A 20781-nucleotide genomic window follows, 5' to 3' on the forward strand; every position below is an offset into this window, starting at 1 on the left:
TAAATAGAGTTCAGTTCATAATCAATAGTAATTATAATTTTCATTAAAATACTAGGAATGTTATCAGCAAGTACTTTACTATGTATGAGAGAACAAAACAAGAATAACAAAATAAGAACAGGAAGAAAAAATATTTTCAGTCTCACAAATTGACACACTCAGATATAGAATCATAGAGTCACAGAGCACCAGGTTGGAAGGGACTTCAAGGATAATTTGATACAACCTTTTTAAGTAATACTATAGTTTATATGAGGAGGCTCAGGACTCTGTCAAGCTGACACTTGAATCTGTCCAGTGCGGGGGAATCTAGCACTTCCCTTGGGAGACTATTCCAGTGTTTGACTGCCCTCATGGTGAAAATTTACCTTATCTGTCCAATCAGAATTTGCCTTTCTGAAGCAGAGTTTTTTTATTTGCAGTCCTCAACCTACATCTCTGGTGGAACCATTAGGTATCTTGGACTATAAGAGGATAAGGAATCTGGCTAGTGAGTGTCTCGTAAACACGGGCATAGGCTTTGGGCTTGATCTGTAGAAAACTGGAGTTCAGAGCAGAAAACAACTCAAAGGTACTTACCTACCTCTGACTGTGTTGCTCAATACATACAGTGCAATGTTCTGTATTACCTATGTTTATTAAGAAACTATCACTTTGAACCACATTTTATTACCCTACTGAAGTCCAAGATGAGAGGCAGAAAAAGTGTGTAAAATCCAGGCTGGGTCATCACCTACCAGAATGAGATACAGCCAGCTGGACATGATAAACAGGAATGCTTAGAGATATAACTGTGTGAAATCATCAGGGACCGAACAACCATTCCTGAACCTCAAAAAGTTTAATTTTTTTATATTTCTCACATTCAACATAAGGAACATCAATCTCTTGATGAAACTTCTAAATGCACCTTCAATTTATGGATGCTGTCTGTTATGCAAATTGGAATTTCATGTAACTGTGAGCACATCTTCCAGACAAATTTAAAAAGTGTACCTAAGTGCACTGCAAAATGGCACATGAAAACAGAGAAGAGCATTAGTAGAATTCACTATTTTTCTAAACTGTTTCAATATTTTCCTCTTTCAATGATGTATTCTGGAGGCTGACCAGCTATACATAAACTATTGTTTTTATGCAATTTATCAAGAAAGCAGTTGATTTTCTCCTGCTTCATTAAAAATTCCTCATTTAACATAAAAATGACGAAACAATGTGGTTCCTCTGCTGTAATTTGCTTTTACAAAATGTACCACTATAAGCATATCCTATGTGACAAGATCTTATTTGGAAAATAAAATCAATACATCAATTGATGTAAGGATTGCTTCCACAGCTGACAATATTATTTTACATGTTTCTCCTAAGTAATGAATAGGGACACTAAATTTAACAGTGATACAGTATAAACTCCTATCTATGCATTTCAAGAAATAGCTTAAAATTAAGCTAGTGGATGATGTGATAGCAGCCCTGCAGAAAGGGACTTGGGGGTTCTAGTGGATGAAAAGTTGGACCTGAGCAAACAATGTGTACACACAGCCCAGAGGGCTAAGTGTGGGCAGCAGGTCAAGGGAGCTGATTCTGCCCCTCTACTCCACCCTTGTAAGACCCCACCTGGAGTATTGTGTCTAGCTCTGGAGCCCTCAACACAGGAGGGACATGGACCTGTTGGAACAAGTCCAGAGAAGGGCCACAAAAATCATCAGAAGGCTGGAGCACCTCTCCTACAAAGACAGGCTGAGACAGCTGGGATTGTTCAGCCTGGAGAGGAGAAGGCTCGGGGGAGCCTCACAGCAGCCTTCCAGTACCTGACAGGGAGCCTTCAGGAAAGCTGGGAATAGGCTTTTTACAAGGGCTTGTGGTGACAGTATGAAGGAGAATGGTCTTAAACTAGAGCTTTAGATTAGACATTAGGAACAAGTTCTTTACAATGAGGATGGTAAAGCACTGAAACAGGTTGCCCAGAGAGGTGGTGGAGGCTCCATCTCTAGAAATATTCAAGGTCAAGCTTGACCAGGCTCTGAGCAACCTGATCTAGTTAAAAAGGTCCCTGTGCATTGCAGGGGGGCCGGACTAGATGATCTTTAAAGGTCTCTTCCAACCCCACACATTATGTGACTCTATGATGATGAAGTCCAAAAAGTACTCTTCCTCACTAACTACTCAGTACAGCTACAGATTATAAAGAAAATCACCTTGCAGAAACTTGTTTTCCATAAATAAAAAGCTTTGTATACAGAATTCAAGCTCTGTGGAAATCTTAATTGCAGCAAAATATGATAAAATATGATTAAAAAGTGTAAGGTCAAGGAAGCTGTAAATCCAATGTTTTTACATCACCATGTTCATCCGAGGATTTTTAAACTTTGTACAAACATCTCCTTTACATTGCACCAAGACCAGAGCCGTCACCACAGCTCTCTACTTGGCATGCAAGCATTATCCACATTTTGTGCTCATAAAAATACAGAGAACAGTCCTCATTTGCGTAATGTCACATAGCAGGAAACCAAAACCAATCCTGTTCTATGACCACTTGACATTCAAAGCCCTTCATAAGCTGCTTCCTAATATTCCTCTCCTCTTCTGTCACCCCCTCCTCTTTCAACACTCAAACAACCCAAGTCCTCCAACTTCTTGTGTTCTTGTTCACTGTCAACTTTTGTGCTGCTAATACATTTGGAGTTTCCTTTCTGAGTCAAGATTCAGATTCTCTTTATTTTGTAATGCTCAGCTTAAAACACAGTCCTTTATGACTGTCACAGCCCATCATGTGTCGGTAACCAACTCTTGGTCCTTACCTGTATCTCCAGATGATTTTTCAGTCCCTCTAGCCTAGTGAAGCTGGGGTGTCAGCACACAATAACTACATATTGCTCTTACTCCAAGGAGATAAAAAACCTTTCTCATCACAGAAAAGCATGTCAGAACTCCAAAATCAGTTAATGTAAACAGCCTATCGTTTAACATCTTCATATTACTATTCATTTGTGCAACTGTTAAATCCTTGCATTTATTATATTGTCTACCTAATTCATCAATGCCTTCAGGCTGGAAGTGCATCTTTTCAAAAGGCTTTAAAATCTCAACATACTTGGTGGCAACATAAAATAAATAAGCACTATATACTTCATTATAGACATTTAAAAAAAATCAGCAGTATTTCTAGACGATCTCTGAGGTCCTTTCCAACCCTAACCATTCTTTGCTTCTATGATTCTATAGAAAGCAGTCTAAATTAGATATAAAGACAAGGTTTGTCTTCTAATGAACACAGGTAAAAGAAAAATCCCTAAAAAGTATCTCTGCACTTATCACAGTATTAAAACAAGTTTAGTACTTTGAGAAAAGACAATAATACAGTGAATATGAGCAAAGAAAGCATCATGAAGTAAATAATCATCAAAAATCATAAAGTCTGTTACACTGTAGAACTAGAGGGAAGGAATGTATTTTCAGTCAAGGGTGTTTGTGCTGGTACATTCACATGATTATTTTTCACAGCAGACAATTTTTTGAGATTATAAACAAACTGGTATTTAACAGCATCTTTTCAGTTTAGAGCTAATGATTACCTAGAATTTACTTGGGAAATTCTTATATTTTAATTGCTCATTTCAAACAAACAAACAAATCTATAAACAAATCAAGAAGTTTACTTTAAAAATTCAAAACAACTGATTTTTCAAAAGTATATTTTAATCCCAAACATCCCCAGAAAATCCCAAATATTATAATATTCCATTGGTGTAGAGTTAAAATGTTCTTCCAAAGGAAGGAAGACCAGGTTATCATTCTATAGAGTTCCCATTACAAAGGTTTTCTAAGTTTAAAAACTTTGCAACAGAATATACTTGACTTGCATGTGATATGTTTTCTGGGTACAACAAAGGCACTGCCAAAGAAAATAAACTTCAGTAGTAAGAAGTCCTCTTAAGAGAGAGGATTTGGAAACCATGCCATTTGAAGGTAAGATGCACATCTCAAGTAGACACATAAGAAAGTTTAGATGGGATGTATACTCTTCTACACTTCTCTGCCTGTAATGCACCTTCTGTTCCCACTGTGATGCTTCTGCAGTAGATGAAAATTTAGCCAGTTTAGCCAAATGTTCCTGGAGTACCATTTGTCTCATCCTGGAGCAGACACGTAAAATAGGTCAGATCAATTATGTCCCGTAAGTGCCTCTTTCTCTTCAATGACTATAAATGGGCCACAGAGAGACTGACTCAACTGCAGCCCATGAAGTGTGATGAATCCCACACCCCACAACTAACTATCCTGCAAATGTTTTCTCAATAAAATAATGCTGATTTTTCTTGCCAAAGAACAAACAAACAGAAATACCAAACAAAAAAAAAATGACAAAAAAACCAAACCAAAACCAAACATAACTTTAGTATCTGTACTGTATCTAGAGCTTTAATCCAATGATCACACAAAACTAATGGTTCAAGAAGTTAAAAATAGCAGCTATATGGTATTTAATAGCCACATGGCACTCAGGAGCAATTTGAGATCTCTTGCTTTCCAAGCAAAAACTCACAATCACTGCTCCAATAAGCTATATTCAACAGCCAAAGATGAGAAAAACAACACTGACTTTCTGTCACTGTAGTACTTTTTGATTAAGAGTTTAATATATTTACTCTCCTGCATTATTTTTGTTAAAGGGAGTGACAAATATATATTTATAGGCTTATTTCAGAGGAACAAATCTGTTTTGATAGCTGGAAGATTCAAGGAACTGTTCTGTTTTACACTGCATGTTCCAATAATTAGAAGTACCACTAAAAAACAAAGACACTTGACTTTAGTTGAAGTGTCTCTCTTTCTTCCTCTAAGGAATCCTTCAAAACTTAAGCTACTTCAAACTGAGTGACTGCAAGGTCACAACATATTAACAGACCTTCCTACAGCTGTATTTTCTTTCTTGTCAGCATCATCATCTTTTGTTTGTTTGTTTGTCTCCACACCTGACTATTTTGAAGGACTTTGTTCATTTGTCAAAGTAAACCAAGACAATGAAAAAATGGGTTCAGCTAAGGTTACAATATTCACCAATCTGGTAAAAGATCATGATAATTCCATAAAACATACACCCGCTACACCCCTTTCTATTTTATTCAGTTACATTTTTTTCTGAGTGCACTATATATCTATTTGCTCTTTAAATTCAGCTTGCTTGCAGTTCAGTCTTCATCTCACACAGATATCATGAACGATGGCACCCTTTTAGTTCTTCACACCCATTTCAGGAAAATTAAATTCACTTTCTTAATTATATATACCTATTTCTCTATGTGCAAAATACAGTACTCAAGATTAGTGGCTCACAAATTCCTATAAACTGACTAGGGATAGCTATCACCAGTGCTCATGTAAAACCTCCACATTACACAAGTGTTGCAGAAACCATCAATCTGTGAATTGGCACACACCCCTTCTAGAACAGTACTGGCCCATTGTTCCAAAATAAGACAAGGACAACTGATTATTGAAAAGCAAGTCTTTAAAACAAGAAGTAAATCAAATCCTTCTCCTATTCCTTTCTAATGCTAGAGCAAAAATTAGCTGAAGAACATACTCAAATCCCACTTATATTTGCTTACCCAAAAGTCCATGCAACTTGATTTCAACAGCTTTCACAAGCTACCATACAAAGCTGCCTTGCAGCTTTTAACTGCTGCCCACTGGCAGAAAGAAGAAGAAAGAAAGAAGAAGAAAGAAAGAAGAAGAAAGAATAACTGCTGCCTTCTGCCTTCAACTGGCAGAAAGAAGGCTGAACTGATGGCATTGCTTAGACGGGTAGAATGATCCAGCTCAAAAGCCCATAACACTTGAGATGGGCTTTGTGTCTTGTTGTAATATTTTTCTATTCACACTTTCTCATCTGTACTGAAATCCTAAGTATAATGCAAAGGCATGGTTTCTTCCTGCTACCAAAGTTAGTTATAGACTGTCCATGGCTATGGGAACCCAGTGGGAGCACTTTAATATAGACTAGTGACTTCTGGCTGGAACAGAAGTCTAAAATAAAAACATTTAGCCTAAAGTATTTTCTGCCAACAGCTGCAAGAAACAGCACTGTATTGGCAGTTTACTAGCAAAACCCCACTTCATTTTGTTTCTTATAAAATATTGGGGTTTCAGGCCCCAATGAGCAAAGACTAGCATTATTTTTTACAATTACTGTGACTATACACTTCTTTTGAGGAAAATATGTATCTGCAACTAGAATATTTGTCTGCTTCAGAATTGTTCTATCATTAACCAGAATATCCTCAGGACTGTGAGTCTCTTGCCCCCATCGGTCTGTAAGGGAACACAAGCATTATTTAGGGGGGATGCTATTTGTGGTTACTCAGTTTGCTCCAGTCAAAAGTTTCTTAAGAGCAAACCATACAAAATGCCATATCAGATTAGAATAAAATCCGTCCCTGACAGTGATCAGTAGCAGTTGCTGGGGGAAAGACGGTAAGAATGGGGCAATAAACCATGACACTCACCTTGGTATGACCTTCCCATTTGCCAACCATCCACTACTGTCAGATAACCCTCAGATCTGCCAGTCCTCACACCAGCCTGGAGAGCCAGTCCACCAACAGAGATGTTTTCCTCAGCAGACATATAGAAAAAAGGAATCTTTGATCTATTAATATTTTAAAGCCTTATATAATGGAATGGCAAAATATTACTGTAGGCGAGCTTCTTAGAAACAAAAGTCACTGACTGAAATCATTCTTTTCCTCTTTGCACCGTTTGATTTGTTTTTGATAACTGATTCCTCAAATACCATATATGACATTCAAAAAGGTTCTTCATGTAAAATCTGGAAAAAATTCAGTCAAGAAGAACAATAAAGCTTTTAATCAAATCTGAAAAATATTACAGTATTGTTGCTACAGTAACATCTTGCTAATAAGCCCTTTAAATTGAAACACTGGCTTAAGAGAGTTCTAGGTCAAGTTAAAAAGCTCAGACAAGCTCTTCAGAGGAATCAAGTTTATATTCAGCATAGGTAAGAATGCAATGGAAAAGGTGAACTAAAGTTTTAAGCTATTTCCATAAGGATTTCTCACTTGCTGGGGTCTGTCCTACTTTCTTTCCCTGTAGCCAGCCAGTAGTCTCTCTTCTGAGACAAGAATTCTCAGTTGCCTCTAAGGGGAAATTCCTGATAACTTTTTATCCTGTAGCACTGTACCATCTTCATTTTAAATAAATAGATAGATAGATAGATAGACAGACAGACAGACAGACAGACAGATAGATAGATAGATAGATAGATAGATAGATAGATAGATAGATAGATAGATAGATAGATTTGCAAAAAGATATATGTGCAGATATGTTTGCACCTCCTGAAACAAGAGCAAGAATAAAAATCTATTTCCAATTTGTCACATATGGAGAATAACTACACGCAGATAATATAAGAACTGAGAAACTGCAGAGCGAATACAAAATTCATTCATGAGGCACCTGGGGATTATAACAGGAATTTATATTTATTTGCTCAATAACTACATGATACCTGGTGTTGTCTCACTGATCTTTAAGGTCCAAAGTTAAAATAATTCTTCTGGGGGATAGTTGGCAATATGCATACTGGGGATCATCTTTGGAAAAGGAGGAACAACCTCTTTCAGTTTTCATGCAGTTATAAAGCACCAGTTAGTGGATTTTTGGCACCAATCCAGTTTCATAGAAATGTTCAGCTAATTTGCATCTTGTCAAATGTTTTTACAGTCCTTCCCAGATGTCACCAGATACCTACTCATTGGAGGAGAATGAAATCAATGCTTCTAGCTCATCCTGAAGTGGTTTGCCATATCAGTTTTTTAAAAGTACATGAAGCACATGAAGTATTGTTATTGCAGAAGGCTCTCCAAATAGCAAATTCAAATCAATTTCACGAATTCTTCTCAAGTTTCATTTTAAAAACCCTGTCCTAATTATCTTATTTGGAAATGCCACAGATTCTTTAAGTAACCCTAAAAATGTACACAGGTGACAGTATCATTATTTTTTTATTGATGATTTCTGTGTGTGTGTTTCTGTGTGTGAATTTTTGGTGTCGTTAAAGTGCTCAATTACCAAATAAATTAGTGAAATAAAAGTCCTGATTCTACATAAATTCAAGGTATAATCAGAGCTGCTGTGACCTATTTTTTCCCATGCTGAAAGGCATGAACAGTCTCCTTTATTAAGTGACAATACCACTCACCTATAGTTAGGCACATGCTTAAGTATTTGCATTGGTAATCAGAACCACAATTAAACAGACAGACTTAATCATAGCTCTCAGGTAATAAACTATTACAGAAACAGCTCTCCTGTGATTTATGACATGAAAAAACAATCATAATATCTGACATTCGTTATTCACAAATTAAATGTGACTAAAAATAGATTATGAATAAATACAACATATAATACTGTGGAATTAACTAGTGTTAAGAAACCACGTAATGAAATTAATCTGTTTCCAACAAACCTGCCAGTTTGCTGATTTTTTTACTTAGAAAAAGAAAAACAGATATTTAATCCTAACTCAAACACAACAGAAATTATTATAGTATGCTAACTTCCAGTTTACCACATCATCCTTCTTCACTTTGAGGGTGTCAGAGTACTGGAACAGGCTGGCCAGAAAGGTTGTGGAGTCTCCTTCTCTGGAGATATCCAAAACCTGTGTGGATGGGATACTATACAACCTGCTTTAGGTGATCCTGCTTTAGCAGGTGGGTTGCACTAGAGGATCTCTAGAGGTCCCTTCCAACCCCCATCATTCTATTATTCTGTGATTCTGTAAAATCTATTTCTTCCTAACACTATCTCTGTCCTTTTTTTTCAGTATTCATTCATATAATTCATATAATTAATTTCTGAAGCTTTACTTTATAACAAAGCTATGTATTTTATCTAATGTGTATTCAGGACGTGTCATATCTGCAGTGCGTAAACGGTTTGGGTTTGTTGGTTTTTTTACAAACTGGTATATATTTGACATCTGCACAACTGGGAAGGACTTTCCAAAGGTTGCATGGCAATGCTGAAACTGGTCAAACAGAGTTCTGTTAGCACAGCTGACAAGAGCTGAAGGGACCGGGGAGCTGAAAAAGATCCCAGGTATAAATGAGTCTTCACTCAACAAAAAAACACAGCAGAAAGGTAGATTCTTCTCCTCAAGTCAGTACCCATTTTGGAGGATGAAAGCTGACCAAAAATAATCTGTTTCTCTCTGGGAAACTTCATTAAGCATTCTGATAATTAGGTTAATCAGACAGTCTGTTGAAGCCACGCCAGGATTACAGGTATAAGAACGTTATGTGATTGCAGACATTGTCTAACATTGAGGAGTGACTGGGGTGTGGCCGGCAAACTACAGAACACTACACCCTCTGTTTTCCAGAGAGTGACAATCCCAAATAAAGTAACCTTCCCACCCCGTTCTGCAGGAATAGGGTCGCAAGATGAAACAATACCAAATCACCAAAGCCCATCCTTCATCAGGAAGAATTCATTCAACTCAGAAGAGTTAAGCAGAGTTTCTTTGTCAAGTAGCAGGAAAACATGGCAGCTCCCAAGCCAAGGTTATCTCCCAGACTGCAACAGAGACAATGGAAATTTGACTGAAAAGAAAATGTTAGAATATTTATTTGCTAATACTCTTGTCTTCGGTAAGGCTCATCCCCCCCTTTATATGAACCATCATTTAATTTAGTCTCTCTGGCATGAACCTTCCTAAACTGCAAGTGAAGAGACAGAAGTACAACTGTGCTTCTTTTATCAACTTGCATAGCCACCCATCACTGGGTCATGTCATGATCAGGTCAGAGCTCTTGCTTATCTGTGAAACTATGAAAATAGCCCCATAATCTGAATATGATCAAGTATTGTTCTAAAATTCTCTCAAATAATTTTCTTTAACAAGGAAAGTTTGACAACTGGGTGTGATCGGTTCCTTCATTCGAGCTGAATTGGATCCTTCATAAAAGCTGTGCATTCTACTTTCTAAAATGTCAGCCATTTGACAGCTGTTTATTCTCAAGCCTGTGTACTGTGTCCATTTCCTCCTCCCTTCTCAGTTATTTGCTTTCAGATTATAAACTCATTAGAGCAGGTGTTTCTCAGAGCAGCAAAAGCAAATGGACAGAAAGGAAAAAAAAAAAAGCCCTCAACTGTAGACCTTTGTCTTGTTGGGCAGCATAAAACCAACCAGATATAGGACTAAACAGCCTTCCCATTCTGCTTTTTACATGCTATTTGATTATAGCATTATAAATTTTATACTATCTTAAATTGTGAGTGATTGCTTCCAAACAACATGATTGTTTTATTTTTCTGCAGCTCTTAGGATGGAAATTCACCAGATAGCATCTAATAACTTTGTTTTTTCCTTCAAAATTTCTGTTTTCATTATTGTTGCATTTATTTTGAGTGTGCATTTTTTATAGATGCCCTTTATCCTTTGAAATGAACCCCTGCATGTAAGTATATTGATAAATCGTAATTATGAGCTGATCTATTTAATAAAAATAAAACTCCAGATAGGTAGTACTAACAAAAATATTTTAACAACTACAATTTCACTTCATAATTGAGGAAAAGGAAAATTGCAGAATCTGATCTCAGATTTCAAGGGTGAAAAAACCCACCCAGACAATTCTTAAAAATACATTGAACAAAATTCAAAAATCTAAAAGGAATACTCTGTGGTGAAGAATTTGGGGGGTGGGGGGTTTATCTTTGCCAATTGTTTTGTTAACTCCAAGATGTGTTCACCTACATAAATGCTTCATGATATTTACCTTGGTATCTTAATTAATATCCAGCTATTTCCAGAAAGTCATAACAGATGTGTAATCCCCAGATTTCCCTTTTCCCCTCCTTTTTCTCTCCCTTTAGGATGTAAGTAAGAAGTGGGATAGTCATTGGTGACTACAGCCTTCTCCAGCAAATGGTAGAAGTTGCTACAATCCATAGGGTCATATAATGAAAGTAAGAAACTGCATTTAGCTGAGAAGCTAGGATGAGAGGTGAGACCAGGTCACATAAGAAGCTGGGTATAATATTTTGCTGGTGTAAGTAAGGCATTGCATACTGAGCATACTGAGCTGTGCTAAAATCTAGAAAAGGAAAGAAGATTTTTTAAATATAGCTCACTGAAGGTATTTGATAGCCAAACATCAATCATATCTGATATCAAGTAAAGCTGAAATATAAACACCAAATATGTAAAGCATTCCACAATCTAAACTAAAATTAGAAGAAATAATTTTGACAAGAGAAATACACCATAATATGTAAATTAAATTATTTAAGAAACAGAATAGACATTCACATTCTTTGATGGTGATTTATCTGGATTAATCAAGGGTTATAATCTTCAATGCCACATTTATAATTCAGCACTGAAGAGTAAACAGAATTTAATATCTAATTTACCAATCAATTATGTAAGAGAGATCAGGTTAATACGAGACTACCTTTTATAAGAACATAAGTCAAAGTTACATGCCATGGAGAGTTCACGGGCAACAGCGGCATAAACTAATCCTCTCCCTACATTCATCTCCCTCTTGCCATTTCATGGATACCAGCACTAATACCTGCACTCTTCTCACTGCTTGTTGAGCAAGGCTGTGATTTAGATCAATTTTGTTTGTTTGTTTCAGCCAAACTGATACCAATTAGAAAGGAAAGATCAAGCAGTCACTGGCAGGAATACCATAAACTTTCATTATTGCCAAACATTCTGTAGTGCAAATCTGTAGCCTGATAATCGTTGAAGAAACCCAGACAATTTCTTAATACATGAACTCTTCCTCAGGCCTATAGAGGAGGCATGACTTTCCAGGTGAAGCAAAGCAGCTGTCTGAAACAACTGCTCTGAGGTTAACTGAATTGTACTAACCAACTAAAAAAGTTGTAAAGACAGCCTTCTTGGTGCAGAGCAGACTATAAACAATAGAAGAGGCTGTAATATATTGAATGGTTTTAGGACAGCAACAGACAGACAGTTAATTATCTCCTACAGAATAATAAGAGCAGAAGATGTCTGTGTGCCAGAAATCCAAAATACCTGTCAGTTTTTCAGCATCCAAGATTGATCTGTGTAAGCTATTTTGTAGAATTTGTTGAGGTTCGAACCTGAGAGATCAAAGATTAATTGGGGGGAAGAGGTGAAAATGGGGTTTTACATGTATCCGGATATTTCCTGACTTTTTTGAACTTCATAAGTTTATTTTAATATGTAGTGTGTGACTGGTCTCAGCTGCATTGTTTTCTATGAGAACACCTGGAAGCATATTAGATTTTGGGATGCATGTACATCTCCATGCATTACCTTATACTCACTGGCTATGATTTCAAGCTTATGTAACATGCTGTTAAGCTATGACTGAAAGAAGACTTTACACCCACTACAACCAGCTCTACTTCCCATAAAACTCCTAGTTACTGATTTTTGCACCTTTAAACAGCTTGTTTTATCAACATATTAGTTCGAAGCAATTTAGATATGCAATGTTAAGTGCTAAATCTCCTTTAGGGAGACTGTACATCAACAAACTGTTTAGTATTTAAATATGTTTGACTGAAAGAAACTATAGGAAAAAAAAATGCAGTAAGGTGCAGTAATTTACTAAGCTACTTTAATTATCAAAAATTCCTTCTCAAAAGGAATAAATTTGATAAAGCTAAGCTCCTCTAATCTGTTCAGAAACAAAGTTCCCTACATTTTTGGTGAGCACAGCTGACCCACATGGCATACTGTTACTGGGAATGCTATAGTGTATTGACACTATGACATGCTTAAGATAGAGCCCTTTCACCCCCCTCACAAATAGAGTCCCTAAAACTCACAGAAGAAAACCCAGTTATCCTATGTACACATCAACCTCCCTGCCCTTCATGCTTTCTCTTGACCGTCCAACACGACTAAGCCTTTGTGGTCCCTCTCTTTCAGCTCTCCAATACCAGATTCCTGTTCCATTTGTCTATCTTACCTGCAGAACTCCTGTTCATTCACCTGCTTTTTTACCTTCGCTCGCTCATTTCATTATGCTCACTGCTTCACTGTCTTATTCAGAGGTCACTTTCATTTGTTTGCATTTACCAGAGGGTCATTTTTTGCAGACAATTTTTTTTTCCAGTACTCCAAATATCCTTCAGCCACTTACTTTTTTCAGTCCTTTATGTGACAAACCAGTCTGACTACTCACAAGACCTTCCTAATCAGTTTACCTGCAAGACCTACGTATCTCAAAGTCATGCCTGTGGTTTTGAAGTAATGTAGCAGGAGGTCCTCAACCAACCTAACTTTAGTTTAAGCTACTTCATTAGTCTCACCTCAGCGGGGAAAGACAGGTGAATCACTCTCCAAATGTGCTTTCTTTCCCCCGAATTTAAACTGAGCATCTGATTTTTTAACAGCTAAAGTGCAGCACCTACCATGTATTTACAGCCATTTACCCTAGGCTGGAAAACATGTCAAGATAATATTAAGTGGAAAGCAACAGCTGCATTCAGGAAGACATTCATCTGACCTATGCTAGATACGTAGAGTTGGGCAAAACTGACTGAAATTTATAACTTACATATAGGTTAAAAGGAACCTAGAGTGATTAGCTCAAATAATTACATTTAGTTTAATGAATCCTAACTCCCTATATTAAGTGAAAGGAATCCTTTCTATTCCCAGGGCATTTTCCCCTAATCTAGATGCATTTTCATTTTTTTGCCACTGCTTTGGTCTAAATGAATTTCTGTTTTGTGAATCCATTTTCCTTCTTGTCACCTTGCCTCATCTTCTCTTACCTCAGACTGGCATATTGAACATCTCAGTTCTGCTGCTCTGTCTCTTCCATGAGAACAAGTATCTCCACCTAAAGTTTACATCTTTATATATCACATACCACTCACTAATCACCATTACAGATCTCCAATTCCAGTAATTTTACTTCTACTAAATATTTCATTTCTCAGTCCCTCTTTAAAACATTCACATTCCCAACATGCCTCTATTCCTTGGCACCTGTTCTGCTTGTTTCTCTGCAAACATGTTCATCTGCATCTTCACCTGCTTATTTTTCATTTGCAAACACAAAACTGTTTGACCAGTAACAATATTACTTACTACCTTCCTAGCTTTATTAATAATGACCATGCTGAGCCTAATCAAATATACATCCAGCTCAGCAGCCTGTCTTTGATGGACACTAGCAGTGGACTTTGCCTTTTGGGTACCCTCCCTCCTTTTCCAACTTTATCAGCAAAACCAAATTGATTTTTCCTCCAATCTTTATAGAAGGTTGTCCTAAATAACAACACATATAGACTGAATTTGTAAGAATAACTTCAGAGGTTTTATATAAAGTACAGACTACAGTGTAAGTGGAATGAGGCCAAAACATGTACCCTTTTCAGGAAGTTGGAATATACTCTGCCTTTTGGCTTCCACAGGTCTTCTTATGGATTTGGATACATAAAATCGATGGTAAACACCTACATCTGAGCTTGTGTTCCTGTGCTCTCTTTCCAAGCAACAGAAATCTGGTCAATGCAGGAGACCTCAACCCCCTGCTCCTCAGTGGGCTCCACCTCCTTCAGGAAGTTGCCCTTTTCTCACTAATGGCAGGCTCTCCACACTGATGTCTGTAAGTATTGCTGTTCACTCTAACAAAATGCACAGGCAACTGCTTATTTATCACTACCGTGTCAACATCAAATACCCTTTGCTACACTGCCCAAATATTCCAGGATCTAATGACTAGGAGTAACCTAATTTCCTCTCAGTTGGCTGACTGATGGCATGGTATGATGATGGTGTGGTATGATGAAGTTTTTGGGACTGGTATTATTTGCTGGTAGCAAAAAAAAGAAGGAAGACAAGTAGAAATATACTCTTTCATTTCAACAAATACAGAGAAATGTTGGAGTACACTCAGGCAGGAAGCAGAAAAGAGCTTGTATTTTAAAAATCTTGCCTGTTTTCTCTCAATCAGTAAATCAAACAAGAAGGAAAAAAATCTCCCTAGAAATCCCATCTATGAAAAACCTTTAGAGCACCCTGCAATGACATCTTTGACTGGTGGAGAAATAATTCACTTCCCGTCCTTTCAAAACTTTCAACAAAAGCAAGTTAGACAGCAAAAAGATCTCACAGAACAGTCATGGCATGATGCCAAAAACATTAATGCATATTCTTACCTTCAGTTCAATGAAACAGACAGACATGCCTTGATATCAAGTTACTTTCCAGTTCCTTTCTAAAATAACTGATTACTTAAGAAACATTTCTAGAATATAGAAAAACACTTATGATGATGGGAAGCACACAGCTTCCTACACTGAATCCTTCATGTTCTGAACACATAGCATTTTCTTAATTAAATTATTTTGTTGATGTTTTTATTTGTTAGCATTATATCATACATTACATTCCATTATCAATAATTACATCCAATCAACATGATCTCAAAATACCTGACTGCCTATGAGAAGTTCCAAGTCAATATAACTGGAAAGTCAGGCAATTGAATCTACTGAACAGATGGCAACACTGTCATTCCCCGACTTTCTCAGCCAGCCTGCTACAAGCCTCAACCAGGATTTTGATCCAAAGGCTACTGAGGTCAATGGGAAGGTTGACATTGATTTCAATGAGCTTAAGTTTAGCTTAGAATTGCTGCAAGAAGCACAATTTCAGTCCTCATGGATCACCAAGATAGTTGACAATGATGGCTGGGAATGACGTTTGTGATCATTTTGTTAGGGTAACATCTGTGCAATGAGGACTAAACCAAGACTCACTTTTATACTATTCCCCAGGAAAAAAAAACATAGACAAAGACTCTCTGACCCTACTTCATTTGGATTGGATTTGAAGCACTGGCTGAAATGCCAAAAATTGTGTATTTTTTCATCTGTCCTATTCTGTATTTCATGCTCTCGTAATTTAAGAATTAACACTGGAGAGATGCTTTCCACCAATGGTAAATTAAATCCTTGCTCTTGTAATTTCTTAGTTCTGTTCAACTTCAATCACTTGAAACTCATAGCCCACATCTGAAATATTTTTTTCAGCTGTTAAACATGCACACAGTTCTTTGTGAAATTCCTACAATGAACATGCAACATTTTGAAAAAGTCTTTGGGTAAAATTTCTATTCTCAATTATATTTAAACCCTGGTGAAATGTAAGACACTGTCTTTGCTCACTGCATGTGTTGGGAATGCACAGCTACAGGTTTAGAAGATTATTTCATGTTTATAAGCTGAAATGTGACCGACTTCTTGTTAGTTTGCTAAAAACTAAATTCACAGGCATTTGACTTGCAAAAATTTTGCACAGGATGATTTGAATACAACTTTGAAGGAGCTTCTACATGGTTTATGGAACAGCTGTTTCCAGAAATTTCCACAGTATATTGATGAAGTCATTTAAGAAGAAAATGCAGACCAATAAATGGGTTTGCATGCAGCACAGAAGACCAAATTATATTGCAAAATTATACTTGTATTCACTGAAGGTTATATGCTTCATTTTACACATTAGAGGTCAATATGAAGGCATTGCAAGCACACATACTCTTTTAATACACATGAAGATTACTTCTGCTGTAAAGTATCAGTGTTTTAGGACTAACGAAATAATGTGATTAAGAAAGTTCACAGTTTACTTTGTTCCCAAGTTCTCTTCCTTACCCATCCTATCTAGTATGAAAATAAAATACCACTGCAACTTTCTGAACAGATGAGTCTACTTAAAAAGCTGTACAACTGCACGAAATTACTTTCATTATTGGAGCTGCAGTTTTTACTGAAGCAACTGTTCCACGTTTACTGGGAGGCATTTTAATTTTAAATGTATTGTCAGCATAATTGCTTGACAATAATAAAAAAACCCCCACCAAAACATACAACCATCACTACAGGAACAGAATAACCCAAATCTGTGGAATTTAGCAAACATTATCAGGATATATTGTTCACAAAGATTACTTTGTAAAACACTTAAGTTCCATAATCTTAAATGGACTGTATCTTATAAACAAGTAAGAATTTATTTAGAATATTAAACTCTGAGCCCCAGTGTTTCATCAAAGACTAAAGAATACTACCATTTACTCAGCTGACTTTTTTTTCTGCAGAAAATAATCTTTCTCCTGGGTATAACCCGGGCAATAAACAGAGAGAGGGGAAAGGCTACACTTTTCCTCATGCCACTATAAATGTCAAGAAATGGAAAAATACATGCTCTTGTTGAGAATAGCACCTTATAAAAAGGACCCTTCCCACAGTAATAGTCTACAAAGCCTCATTAATTCTATAGGGAGAAGAAACACAGACCTTAACGTTTTATCTTCTTTAACTGTAACTTTAAAACTTGCAATTTCTTAAGCAAGTTTTTAACTATATTAAAAAATAAACACATCATCATTTGGAGATTATTACTATATTGGAAAGCATAGACAGAAGTTGACCAAAAAAAAGAGGGTGAAAACATCCTATGAAATGGCAAAGGCCATGAACTTCTGCATCTGATCCAGCTTTCAGGAAGACTTTCTGAAACATTTAATATGAAAAACTTAATGAAATACTCTTTCTATAATTACATGACTGTTAAGGCAGTTTCCAGCACATATTATAGAGGTTTCATATTGTATTTTATAGTTTTCATAATGCATCCATGTTCAATTTTCAATTAAAGAAGATGGGACTTCTCACAAGAAGAAATCGAATCAGTATTTTCCACACATAACCACAAATAATCCCAAAACTCCAATACCTTTCAAAATTACAGCTGCACCTCCTGATTGTGTCTAAAAATTGTAGTCTAAAATTGAACAGAATCTATTATAATAAATAGTTTGAATGCAATCAATGAGATCTGAAACACTGGTCAATTAAAAAAATAACGAAACTCTAAAGGAGGAGGAGACAGCTAAAACTGTTTGACTTCCAGCAATGCAAATATTTTCCTTCCTCTTGCCAAACACAATAAATCCTTGCCCGTGTTTCATAATGATCCGTGAGACATCATTTCGTTCCCTATCCCAGCAAGAAGTAGAAGGCTCAACTTGCTAAACTGCTCTTGAAATATCTCTGAATTATCCTCCCAGACCACTGGATTCACTGTGTAGAAGGAAGCCCACTCTTCCCCCATCCCTTTGCCCACAAGGACAGACTTCAGAGTCAGACAGGCATCCTTGCCAAGGCAAAAGGAGAGGCACTCTACAGGGAAGTGACAAACACACATTGTTTTGTAGCTACAACATGCTGAAAATTATGTTGTGACCCAGACTGATTTGCAGTTTATGTTTAGTGAGAGAAAATCAAAATCTGACTAGTTTGAAAGCACAATCTATTGCCTACTGCATTATTAAAGGTAAAAAATTCAATATTTTTATGCAAGCTTTCTCCTCAGCAGATTAGGAGAAACAGTTTATATCTATAGCAACCAGGAGAGAGGAGGAAGTGATATATCCAGCCCAAACCATTTCTCCTTAAAACCTTGCATCACTACCTTCTCTATAGCAAGCATTTAATAGCTCATTTTTCTTGGCACTTGACTGAAGCCTCATTAAAAACATGGTCAGCTGATTTTAATCCCTTCTTAATAAACAGAATGTACATGAGGAAGACTACACTGATACTTCTGCAGAAGGCTTTCTTTTGTTTCCTAAAGAAATATTATTTTTTGCCTTAGAAAAATATTTCTTAGGGACAGCTAGTTTAGCTCTCACTCTCTGATCTCCATAACCACTCTAGGTAGGTATTAAACTGGGAAAAATATTAAATTCGCCAAGCTATGACCTTCTGAAGAGTTTTGGAAAGATAAAATAAGACTTAACTGTATCAGTAGATATAATTGGAGAAAATTCTGGTGAGCCTACAGCCAGGAATGTCTCAGGACATTTAGGAGGATTGCCAGGGACAGTGGCACAGGAGAACAGCATTAAGCTTAAACACTGTTTGTTTTCAGGATCCCTTCATGTGGGCAATTTTAGCAGGTGGGATGTTTACTGCAGATAGTATCTTCTAAAAGAGGAGAGGACTGGTTGGACAATGTCTTAACAGAAGGAGGGTGTTTAATGGTCTTCACTGGGCACCACTGGGTATTTTTAGACACTGCTAAAAGAGCCTTAACCAGGACCCTGTGCTGTCTTCCACCTCCAGCAGAATTAGTTAGGGGTGGATACCCGCGAGGGCTGGGCAGCACCTGGGGGGTTTGTGACCTGGGGATTCCTTGTGGCTTCCAAATTTAGCGGGTTGAATCCACTTAGCTGGGAGAAGGGTTAAATACGTGAGAGCTGGATGCATTTTGGGCGAGTCCTCGCGGGTGGACCTCGACTCCAGGGGGCCTCGTGATCGTCTCTGCGGAAGTTTTCAGCGTGTGGGGAGACTTGGCGAGATCGACTCCTGGCAGGTGTCCCCAGAGCGCCCCGCGGGACACGCCGCTCGGGCAGCCGGGGCCCGGAGACATCCTCGGGGTGACCGGGGACCGGCGGGGAGACGTGGGACCCGGGAGGTGTGAGGGGCCGGAGGACCGGGACCCGCCGCGGGCAGCCGCGCCGTAAGGAGCCAGAAGACGGATCCCCAAAGCGTGAGCCGGCCGTGAGGGGCCGGCGGATGGAGCCCCTCAGCGGGAGCCGATTGTGATAATAACCCAGAGAACAGGGCTCCACAGCGGCGGCCGGCTGCGAGGGGCCGGAGGACGGGCCCCTCAGCGGCAGCCGTGCGGGCGCGGCCGCCGGGGGCCTGTCGAGCTGCCTCCGAGAGAGGTCTCGGGCAGCAGCTGAAGGAGCGAGGGGACGGCGCGGCCCCGCTCCCCGTCAGCCCCACGCCTCCCGCCCCTCGCCCCACTCACCGATCCGCGCCTGGGCGGCAGCTCCGGCGGGGGGCAGCCGGCCCCGCGGGGCGGCGGCGAAGACCTGCAGCAGCAGCAGCGGCGGCGGCAGCAGCAGCGGCGGCAGCAGCAGCAGCAGCGGGAGCACGGAGCCGAGCGCCCCCATCATGCCTGGCCCATCGCAGGCGGCTCGCCCGCTCCCCTGCCCGCCGCCGCCAGCCCTCACTCCATGCCGCCCGCTCGCTCCTTGCCTCCCGCAGCCGCTCCCCGCTTCCGCCGAGCGGCAGCCGCAGCGCCTTCAACACCCAGGACAGCGACCAGCACCGCCCGCCCCCGCGCCGGCCCCGCCCCGCCCCGCCCCGCCCCGGCCCGCCCGGCAGCCCCGGGGGCGGGCAGCTCGCCCCGGCCCCGCCAGCCCGCGGCCCCGCTTCCAGACCCCCCCTGCGCGCTCCTCGCCCGCGCGTCCCCGGGGAGGGCCCCTCTCCGGCGGGGTGAGCGCAGGGGATGGCCCCCCCGGGCCCCAAACCGTCGCTGGCCGTGACCGAGGCTGCTCCTCAGGCGGGCCCTGAGTCTCTGGGCACTGCCCGGCCCCGGCTGAGGGGCAGGGGGGATCCTTTCCGCCAGAGAGGCTGTTCGCTTGAATCCCCCATAACGGTGGCTGAGAATGGAAAGGGAGCTATTAAATGTGCTGGTTCCACACACCTGTATGCAAACCCGGTTCAGGCCCTGTCCAAGTTTGTCCTGAAGAACGCGCCGAGTGGGTTCTCCCTGCGGCCTCCTCAGTAGGGGTTTCTTTACTGCCGTTTTTTCCATATAAAATCACTTGCCATCCTGAAGGATTTTATAAGCCCTCAGATAAGCACTGCCAGCAGCTGAGGTGTGCATGTTTGCCTGGAAGAGATCCGCCTGTGTGATGTGTT

At 39.3% G+C, this 20781-nt stretch overlaps 1 protein-coding gene across 3 annotated transcripts in view; it reads right to left on the minus strand.

Moving 5' to 3' along the window:
• The window catches only part of PTPRN2 (protein tyrosine phosphatase receptor type N2), a 657265-nt gene extending 637108 nt beyond the window's left edge, over positions 1 to 20157 (minus strand). The window contains exon 1 of one of the 3 annotated variants that reach the window (XM_051609993.1): positions 19883 to 20157. In XM_051609993.1, the coding sequence (XP_051465953.1) occupies positions 19883 to 20030 (148 nt within the window). In that variant the 5' untranslated portion in view covers positions 20031 to 20157. The remainder of the gene's footprint in view (positions 1 to 19882) is intronic. The other 2 variants (XM_051609992.1, XM_051609994.1) reach the window with 2 other exon arrangements.
• Positions 20158 to 20781: the final 624 nt, after the last annotated feature.

The sequence above is a fragment of the Apus apus genome, chromosome 2, assembly GCF_020740795.1.
Source record: "Apus apus isolate bApuApu2 chromosome 2, bApuApu2.pri.cur, whole genome shotgun sequence".
Classification (NCBI taxonomy): Eukaryota; Metazoa; Chordata; class Aves; order Apodiformes; family Apodidae; genus Apus; species Apus apus.